General features: G+C 35.6%; 1 protein-coding gene across 1 annotated transcript; it reads right to left on the bottom strand.

Annotated features, from left to right (window-relative positions):
* Window positions 1–4,578: 4,578 nt before the first annotated feature.
* LOC113332279 (cold-regulated 413 inner membrane protein 2, chloroplastic-like) lies at window positions 4,579–5,458 on the bottom strand. The gene has a single exon (XM_026578844.1). The coding sequence runs from the start codon at window positions 5,228–5,230 to the stop codon at window positions 4,724–4,726; it is 507 nt and encodes a 168-aa protein (XP_026434629.1). The 5' UTR covers window positions 5,231–5,458; the 3' UTR covers window positions 4,579–4,723.
* Between the last annotated feature and the right edge of the window lie 5,642 nt (window positions 5,459–11,100).

Genomic DNA, 11,100 nt, shown 5'->3' with positions numbered 1-11,100 from the left:
AAGCGTACCTACCTTGTGTCAAGAATCTCAGTACATCTGAAACTCTCTTTCAATGATTTGAAACATTCCCAATTGTCATAGATACAGAATATCATTGCTTGGAAAATTTCCAAATGATTAACTTGAATAAAAAATAGTTCTTGAACAATAAATTGTTCTTGACTAAGATTGCTAAGGATATATGAACATTCATTGCTTGAATCATATTTCGAGATATTTAACAAGGCAAGCTTGACTCGAAATTTCTTCTTTGCAAGATTAAATCTAATTAAAATCATACAACATAGTCTCATAAAGAAAAAATGGTAAATGTCGTGAGTAAATAGGATGGTTCAGTATTCACATACCTCTTTGTTGATGAAGTACTTCAAATGTCTTCTCTTGATCTTCAGTCTTCAGTTTTCAAGGGTTATACAGTAATGTATGATACTTTACTACCATACTCTAATCCTAGTCCGAGACCGACTTTAGTAGACTAGAAATCAAGATATAGTTTTTGTGCATCTAACATAGGCAACAAGCTTGAGATAGATAAACTTGTGAGTTCGACAGAGTAGTGCTTTAACATGATATATGTTTTGTTTTTTTTCCAAAAAAGAGGCAATCCTCAGATATAACTCTGATTCAAGATCAATAGTGATTATAATACTGACTCGCAAGTATCCAACAGTTACATGGGTTTCAAAAGTTTCATACAGACTATATATCCAAACCACTTAACACCATAGTCCCGTGACTATAAAACTTTGCGATTTCTATTTTTCTCGTTCTTGATTGGAGATTGACGAAAACCTCGACAATCAATAAGAACAAGATCAAGATACAAACTATCAAGGTAGAGATCCGACCTGGATTTACAAATCCCTAAGTAAAGTATTTAAGTTGTAAACTTGATAATGTTTCTCATAAGAAACCTAGGTTCATAAGGACGACTCTAGCGTACAACTAGACACATAGTTGTTAGGGATTGGAATTCTTGGTTGTTTGAGTCTCTATATTTATAAAATTTCAAGACTATATGTATCTATGAATTCAATCTAAATTAAGTTGATATTCAAGTAAACACTTTCTCAGTTCAGTTTAAATTATTTTTAGGAATTCATATGTAAGCATAGACGAATATGCATTATGGTCCAGGATACTGGAACCGTGTACGATGATATCTCGTGGCAAATGTGTCATATGAACATATAAGCATAATCGTGTTTATTTAACACTCGAGACTGAAACCTTGATTCACAAATACAAGGTGACTTAGTAACCAACGTTATATTAGAAGTGTTTATGAGATTTATAGCAATGCCAAACATATTTGCGAAAATAGTTTTTGAGCATCTGCTTTAATTCGTATTATAGGTAGCTATTTGTAGGGGGCACACGTACCTATGGACCAGTTTGTGAATTCAGGCTGCTAGGGTAGGTACGCATACTGGGTACCTACCTTGTTCCAGAACTCAGTTGACTAGGGTACGCATACTGGGTAAGCGTACCTACCTTGTGTCAAGAATCTCAGTACATCTGAAACTCTCTTTCAATGATTTGAAACATTCCCAATTGTCATAGATACAGAATATCATTGCTTGGGAAATTTCCAAATGATTAACTTGAATAAAAAATAGTTCTTGAACAATAAATTGTTCTTGACTAAGATTGCTAAGGATATATGAACATTCATTGCTTGAATCATATTTCGAGATATTTAACAAGGCAAGCTTGACTCGAAATTTCTTCTTTGCAAGATTAAATATAATTAAATTCATACAACATAGTCTCATAAAGAAAAAATGGTAAATGTCGTGAGTAAATAGGATGGTTCAGTATTCACATACCTCTTTGTTGATGAAGTACTTCAAATGTCTTCTCTTGATCTTCAGTCTTCAGTTTTCAAGGGTTATACAGTAATGTATGATACTTTACTACCATACTCTAATCCTAGTCCGAGACCGACTTTAGTAGACTAGAAATCAAGATATAGTTTTTGTGCATCTAACATAGGAAACAAGCTTGAGATAGATAAACTTGTGAGTTCGACGGAGTAGTGCTTTAACATGATATATGTTTTGTTTTTTTTCCAAAAAGAGGCAATCCTCAGATATAACTCTGATTCAAGATCAATAGTGATTATAATACTGACTCGCGAGTATCCAACAGTTACGTGGGTTTCAAAAGTTTCATACAGACTATATATCCAAACCACTTAACACCATAGTCCCGTGACTATAAAAGTTCTATTCCTAACCAATTTAGATGTAACAAGACAAGTTTAAACGATGTTGGTTGGATCAAAAGAAATGCATCGAAACCATATAAAAATATAAAAATAATGAGGATGTTAGGATCCATAAAATCCAACCATTTCTCAAGGTTTTCTTCTAAGTCACAATAGAACATGTGACATGGACATAATATAATCCATAGATACAACCATATGCCATTGATTTTTTTCAAAGTAACAGTAACCTTAGTAATAGGTATAAAACCGGTTATCATTTTGTTGAATTGGTCTGGATTGATAAAGGTCAGTATCGAAAGCGGTCTAGGTGTCGTTAGTATGGTAAAAAATTGTACACGTGTCTTTAGAAACCTTGTTGCTGCGACAATGTGAATTTGCATCAAATTATAGTGCCTATTAATGTTGTTGCCGAGGTAATCTTTATTGATGTTGCTTCCTGAAAATTTGTTGAGGACATGAGGTTGGTGTGTGGACTCCTTTGATATATAACCGGTGCTAGTTGATTGAAAAGTCAGCAAGATCTTATATAAGAAATTGATTAAAAAAATCTCAGCATTAACCGGAAACCAATTCAATCAACCATAAAACTCTTGCAAGATTTAGAATTAGCAACAATAAAATACCCAAATAGATAATCATTGAAAATAAGTAATGAAATTACACAAATAAAAAAAAGACTTAAGTAAAAACTAGATCGATTCAAGCAGAGAGGAAGACTAAGAAAAGTTGTTGAAGAATATAACCAAGTAAAAGTATTCATATCTTAACTAAATAGCAACCAAAATCCTAGAAAAAGAGGGATTTGGCGAAAACAGCGGAGAAAAATATGGGTTGAGAAAGGAGCCGATCTGAGAAGGAAAAGCCCAAAATGGTTAAGGATTCGTTTGGTTTTTGGAGGAGAAAGTCTTTTGAATATTTTTTTTTCCAAATCCAAGAAAACATACGGAAGAAAAAATATTATATAACAACATATTTCACTATGAATATATAGTGGATCATTTCTTACAATCCCATAAAAGATATACAAAACAAATGAAAAACACCTAGAAGAGATATTTAAAAATGAAGCAAAAACAACACAAATACGTACAAAAATGAAAGAAAAATCCATAGATACATAGTACATTCACATATTGGTAGGTGGAAGCGGATGGACTGTTAAGATTAACAATTACTTCATCCCCACTGTCTTCTTCACAGTCTTCACCGCATCTTGTGTTGTTTTCGTCACAGTGTCCGCTGCACCTTGTGCCGTGTTCATCATTGTTGTTCCGGCCTGCATAAGATTTACAACATAAAGTTATACTCCCATGCATTATCAACAAATCAAAATCAGTCAAAAAGATTAATTACATACAATACACACTTGAGTTTATTAACTTCTACATGACTATATGATAACTGTTGATATGTTTTAATGTATACCTGCTGAAAGACGTTCTCCTGTTTCGGCTGGGCAGCTTTGGATAATGAATGAGCTGCATTGGAAACCTGATCCGCAGCTTTGTCAACCGGACTCTTCTTAGAAAACATCTTGGCACTCTTAAAATAGAAGGAAATAAGTTTATTCAAATTGTGTTTCTTGTTATCTTTTTCTCTTCTTTGTATGGGTGTATTTATAGAGATTTTAATGGTAGTTTTTTTCTTTATACTATAACTTTGCTGCAAGACATGTCGATTGCTATGTGGTGGAAACGATCGTTGATTTTCCAATAACACGCCATGTCAAAATCAATAATAGAAGAATAGTAGCACATTATAGAGATGACGTTTCTATCTATGTGGTCGACCTAAAATTTAAAATATCTTGCAAAGTTTCATGAAGAGATAGACTAAATGGTCATTATCTAGTACAGTTGGATGAGGCACTTGCCCTACCAGAGTCATAAATCAGATTTTAGGACCACAGACAATTGTGGCCTTGTGGGCCGGGGTGGCAATTGTTCTTGATGAAACATTGCAAATCACTTCGCAACAAAAATAAATTATAAAATTATCCGACTCGTCTGGATCTAATTAAAATTACCTGATTCACATGTTTTCTGAGTCAGATCTGATCCAAAAATATGTGAGTCAATGGCTTTGATTTTATGCATCATGAATATTTTATCTCCCGATTCGAATAAAAAATTAGATCCGAATCAAATTACGAGTTAGTTCTAACTCAAACCGAAAGGTAAAATGCGTGACATCTGATTCGGCACGAATTGAGAGCCGAGACAGAGCCAGACTCAGCAAGGAAACAAACACCTTCCATTAAAATTTCATGAGTTTTGCGCATGTGAGATTAATCAATAAATTTGATAAACGACTAAGATTGAATAACATTTACTCATATTGACTTTTATTATGCATTAGAAATTTTGAAAGTTAGAACTTTGTACCGGTATATCCTTGGTTCGCGGTATTACAAATTCAAAAAGACAAAAGATTACACACAGTCCCAATTTTCTTCCTAAAATCTGTTTCATCATGGATTCATCCACCCATTCATAATTTCGATCCAATCAAAATCATCAACGGAGCAAGATTGATACAAATAATACAAACAGTAGCAAGAATAGAACCTTGCTGAAACCCTTTCTTTAAAATTTCAATCCCCATCCCTGAGAAATGGATAAACGCCAAAAAGCCTGCAATCAACAAAGAAACTATAGAACCAGTCTGGGTTCCTCTCAATTTAACTACTTGTTGAGGAGAAGCAATTACGAACAACATCGCATAAAGGGGTAATTCCAATTCTTTTGGAAATATGTAGAACAGTTTAAAGGCAAGGGCCAAGAAAACTGCCCAAACACCATTTTCACCCTTGATCCAAGTGAAAATCTCTTCAGGTGCTTGTAAAATAAACAGAGGAACAAGAAATGATTTATGAATTGAAGTTCCATTCGCAATTATTAAAACTGCTGAAGCAATTACGCAAACCCATTGAAGGTTTTGAGGTGACAACAATGAACCAGCTCCATTTCTTTTTCCCATGATCTGATTATTTTTCATGGGTGTTTAATTTTAAAGGGGACTTTTGGGTTGTAATAGAGTGAAAATGGAGAAGAAGAAACTGTGGGTTTGAGTTGCACAAAGCAAAGAGACAACATTTCTACTACTTGTAAAAGTTTGGGGATGTCTCCTCTTTCTGAAAAAAAAAACTTTAATGGCGGTGGGTGGAGATTAGATTACTGTTAAAGAATTGGGGGAAGTCGGTAAGACAAGGTGACTCACATGCACTTAGCTGATCAAGGAGGTAACGTAGTCGTAGTGACTAGTGAGAGATGTTTTGATTTTTGAGTTCTTTCACAAGAGATATTTTGTCACCTGATTTGTTTCTTTTGGCAAAGAGATATTTTGGGTCATGATTCTTCATCAAGTCTTATATTTGTTTTTTCTGTCGACCTAGTGTTCGGATCTGATTTGGTCCGTAACGCTATGTCCTCTAGTTTTCCAATCTAGCATCTAGATTGAATTGCTATGTCAGCTAGAATAACTTCCTAAGTCTTATGGTAGTTTCAATCTAATATCTAAATGCGTTTTGCAGCCGGGCTGAATGGAATAGTGTAACCATCTCAGGCTTCTCAGCCATTGGATCAGAAAATAAATCAATATGCACTAAACCAAACAACGAGAAGTTGATTTTCTCTGTGCTGAACCATTTAGCGAAACTATTTGACTACTAGTTCACATACGATATATATCTGGAGAGAGAAATAGTGTTAAAGAATAGGAAACACTTTTTATCTAATCTAGCAGTCAAATCTAGTTCACGGGACTTCGCTTAACTCGGCATGAGTCGTTTGTGTTTCGGTTTGAGTTAGTTCTTATTCGTGATCTGAGGAAAACATCACTCTTTATTTGGACTCGCTTGAATTAAGGAATACGATACTCATGATTCATTGTGTCAAGCCACTGACTCACGTAATTTTAAGTTAAACGGTCATTATCTGGTACAATTGGATGGGGCACTTCCCCTGCCAGAGTCATAAATCGGATTTCAGGACCACATGCATTTCACTAGCTAACTGTTGTGGCCTTGTGGGCCGGGAGGCAATTGTTCTTGATGAAACATTGCAAAACACTCGGCAACAAAAATAAATTGTAAAATTGTATGACTTATCTGGATCTAATTAAAATTATCTGACTTATTTGAATCTGACTCACTATGTTCGTTTATTTTAGAGAATTTTGATAAAGTACCCCGCTTTTTGTATACCCACTAAAAAATGTCCCTTCTTTTTTTTAGGTTTCTCGAGTCCGGTTCAGGATTGTTACACCGCTTTCAGGTTTTTTTACATTAGTTCCCAAGAAGGGTTCATCATTTCAAGTGTTTTGAGGGTTTTGGTTGGAAGAAAACGATCTTCTACAACATATTTTTTTTTAGGTTCGTCGAGCTCGGTTCAAGATCGTGACAACGCTTTCAGGTTCGTCGAGCCCAGTTCAGGATTGTTACACCGTTTTCAGGATCGTCGGACACTCTCCCCACCAAGGAGATGTAGTTCGGAGGTAAACAGGACTTTTAGTTGGAAAGATAACTGTCACCTAGCACTTAACTGGATGAAATTTTCCTTTTGAATAAAACGGGGTACTTTAACAAAAATTTTAAAAACGGGGGCACTTTTTTAGGAGTGATGCTACAGGGGTTAGGAACCGTGAAAATCACCGCGTTTCATAGCCCCTGGGACCCGCTGGAGCTTGCAGGGGGTGGGTTATGGGTCCCACTGTGGGTCCCCCATTTTTTGTGAGGTGCGGTGACATTCAGGACATTTGATCCGGTGAATGTAGCATTATTGAATTTTTAGTGTAATATGAAAAGTAAGGATACTTTATCAAAAATCCTTTTTTATTGGGTCAGGGCTCATTCATCGGACTTTGAAATATGTGAATCACTAACTTGATCTTATTCATCAAAGATATTTTATTTCCTGATCCAAACGGATCCGAATCAAAAGTCAGGTCTGAACCAAATTACGAGTTAGATCTAGCTCAAACTAAAAGACAAACATACATCTGATTCGGTACGAATTAGGAGGGGAGTCAGATCCAAAAAATGGACTCAAGAAAACAAACACCCACAGCCTACCCTTTGAAATTTCATGAGTTTTGCGCATGTGAGACTAAATGTTATCTGCTCATACAGGAATTTGATTCAATAACGTTTATCATCTGGATTTTTATTATGCATTAGAAATTTGGAAGTTAGAATTTGGTTGGCCGTATTACAAACATGACAAATCCTAATATACATGTATTACAAAAAGAAAATCACATAAAAAAGATTACACAAAGTCCCAATTTTCTTCCTAAAATCTGTTTCATCACAGATTCATCCATCCGTTCATAATTTGGATCCAATCAAGAGCATTAATGGAGCAAGAGTGATACCAATAACACCAACAGTAGCAACAATAGAACCTGGCTGAAACCCTTTCAGCAAATTTCCAAACCCGATCCCTGAGAAATGTTGAAAAGCCAAAAACCCTGCAATCAACAAAGAAATAACAGAACCAGTTTGGGTTCCTCTCAATTACGAACAACATCGCATAAAGAGGTGTTCTTTTGGAAAGATGTAAAACAGTTTAAAGGCAAGGGCCAAGAAAACCGCCCAAACACCATTTTCACCCTTGATCCAAGTAAAAATCTCTTCCGGTGCTTGTAAAATGAACAGAGGAACAAGAAATGATTTATGAATTGAAGTTCCACTTGCAATTATTAAAAGTGACACAGACCCATTGGAGGTTTTGAGGTGACAACAATGAACCAGCTCCATTTATTTTTCCCATGATCTGATTATTTTTATGGGTGTTAAATTTTCAAGGGGACTTTTGGGTTGTGATTGAGTGAAAATGAAGAAGAAGGAATTGTGGGTTTGAAGCAAAGATACAACATTTGTACTACTTGTAAAAATTTGTTCTCTTCAAAAACTTTTATGACAGTGGGTGGAGATTAAAGAATTGGGGGACAAGGTGACTCACCAAGGCACATGCACTTAGGTCGATCAAGGTAACGGAGTGACTAGTGAGAGATGTCTTGACTTTTGAATTCTTTTGCTATGACAAGAGATATTTTGTACGTCTTTTGATTTGTTTTTGTAAAGAGATATTTTGTGTCATGATTCTTTTATCAAGTCGTAGTTACGGACACTCCTGTAGCCGGATCAAGATATGGTATAGCCCCGATGGATAAATGAGGAAGGAATATAGCACATTGAGATTAGTAGTGGGTTGGAAATGGAAACGATTAAACATTTGGGTTTATTGGCACATATTTGGACCATAAAACTTGACCCATGTATAACGTGTTCGCTTGGCGAGAACTGGGAAGTGGAAGGCCATGAAAACGATGTTTGTATTCTTGATGCAAAAATTAATTTCACAAAAACAATTTTATCTAAATCACAAAAAAGTTATTTTCTTATTTATCTGAGTCATTATGAAACTGTGTACCAAAATGATTCTTGATCTTTTTGTTTTCAGAAATCGAAAGATAATTTTATATTTTAGGTGGTATCAAAAAAAGAATAATATAAGTACTACTGGTTGTATTCGGGTTTGAGAAACGGATGTGAGTTTTTTTTGGGGAAACCATGACATATCAGAAACGGAGGCGTTTTTTTAGCCTTTTTTATCAAAAAAAAATAATAATAAAAACAATTATGAATTCGAAATTTTTATCTTAATTAAAAGCTCTAATTAAAACCAACCAAGTTGAGGTATCAAGATTTTGTTCCCAACCATAATAGCGAGCTAAGGGGTGTTTAATGCGTATGAAGTTACCTAATTACCCTTCCTCTAATAATAACTAAATTATTCCCTTTTTGGTTTTAGATCCAAACCTTATTCTTTTCCTCCTCCTTCTTCAGCAATCTAATGATCAATTCTTTTTTTTCCTTCTTAACATTTCATCGTTTTCAAATGGAAAAAAAAATCGCCGATATAGTATTTTATTTCAATGTTGATTATTTCTTTCAAACTCTATCTAGTACTTTGTTTTGTTGTTTGGATGTCATATTAGATATCGGAAAAATCAAAATTGTTAAATTGCAGTTACACATTCATCATGTAACTCTTCGTCGAGCACGACGACTTTTCATATTTATTTTTAGTCGTCAAGGTTATAGGATGAATAACGTGACGACTTTTCAGAGAGTTTTATTCCTGAAAGTAACATTTACAGGGTCGTCATGGTTTTCATCCCTAAACCTTGACAATTAATAACTCACAGAAACAAATTTTCATGTATCAAATTTTTTTGTTGGTCGTCATGGTTTTGTAAAAATAAGATGACGATCGTCCATTAATCGTCAGTGTGTTGCATTTTCGAGCAAGTCGACTGTAAATGCGAAAAACTATTTTTGGTCGACATGCTTAGTTTCTTGTCAAGCGTGCCGACTAAGTTTGGTCAACATGGTTTGTAAGCGGAGTGTTCATGTACTAAGATCTGAAGGTACTTAGTCGGCATGCTTTTTCTCAGACGAGCAGACCGACTTTTCGCACTGTGGTTTATGAAAATGTTGATTTCTTCTGTAAACTATTAAATAATTGTGCAATTCCCTTATTAAAAGTGTTTGGCCAGCGTGATATCATTTATGTTACGAAGAATCTCAAAACAATTTTTCTTTATCAAAAATCTTCCAACAAAATCCATAATTTCTATCCAACCAAAACGAAATTATATAGTTTCTAATTCAATTAATTAATCCGACATTATAAATTAAACTAAACAGGTTGATTAGTATTTATTAAATAAGGTCAGGTTAACAATTATCAACAGTAAATGGCTAAGAGGCTTTGGGATTTATTCCTAATGATCACTGAATTGGTCCGACGACCCTTTGTTTTTTTAAGTATGTAACACACAAGTTTCAGACATGAAAGTCCAAATAACGTCGGCACTTCCTATTTAAGGGTGCTATACAGAGACGTGTATCGTGATTTCCAGATTTCTCAAACCTTGTGTGAACACGTAAATCACGAAAGGGTCTAAATATTCGCAAGCAATACTCGCACCCTAGGTAAGATCGCGCTGATAATACAATGGTATCGATTCCTCGGCTCAAAACCTTCAGGTTTATCATAGCCTCCTCTGAGAACATCGTGAGTGGCGTTTACGCAGGGGAAGATAAAGAAAACGAAGCATAAAAGTAAAACTCATGGAGCGCTAGAGGGAAAATAAAGTGCTGAAATGTAAATAAGACTGGGATTTACGTGGTTCAGCACTAAGGCCTACATTCACGGGGTTGTTGTTTCACTATGTACTTAACGGTTACAAAGATAGTCAATAGTGACTTTGGGGTTTACATAGGTATGTGTATTATAAAGGGCTAACTTACACTCGTAATCTCTCTCTCCTTCTCTTCCTGATTTTTCCTCCTCCCCTCACTCTTGGTGGAGAGGGGGTATTTATAGGGTTAGAGTGTGGGACCCATTTCTGAGGACCGTTGGAACCTTATCTTCTTGTGTTTTGTGTTCATCACGCGGGGGTCTTCGTTCATTACTTTATCACGCAGAGTCATCCTCGTTCGTTCCACGGGTTGATCGACACGTATGCTGCTCAGAGTGTTTAATGCGGGTAGTTGAGGCGCCTACTCGTGTCAGGCAAGTGTCTTCTGCCTCTGTCGCGTCCATGTCAGTACACCTTCTCTCCACCGTTGATCTTGGCTCTTTTGGGATGAGATAAAGTAACTCTTTGGGAGTTATTTGGTGCTCCGCAGTACATCATGTTACCGGTACATCTTTTAACTTCTATCCTTGGATTGTTCAGGCAAAGATCCCACGTTGACGGGATGGGGTTATTGGCTATGAGCGTGTGTCATCATGCTTTGATGACTTTGTCCGCATGCCCTCCACGTATCTTCCTATATACACGTGTTTGATGAT

This window comes from Papaver somniferum, unplaced genomic scaffold, assembly GCF_003573695.1.
Source record: "Papaver somniferum cultivar HN1 unplaced genomic scaffold, ASM357369v1 unplaced-scaffold_131, whole genome shotgun sequence".
Lineage (NCBI taxonomy): Eukaryota > Viridiplantae > Streptophyta > Magnoliopsida > Ranunculales > Papaveraceae > Papaver > Papaver somniferum.
The sequence above is the reverse complement of the archived record's forward strand: the minus strand, read 5'-3'. Positions and strand labels throughout refer to the sequence as shown.

What these genes read in the sequence shown, in the direction of transcription:
- LOC113332279 (XM_026578844.1), bottom strand. Translation starts at nt 5,230, where the DNA reads ATGAAAAATAATCAGATCATGGGAAAAAGAAATGGAGCTGGTTCATTG.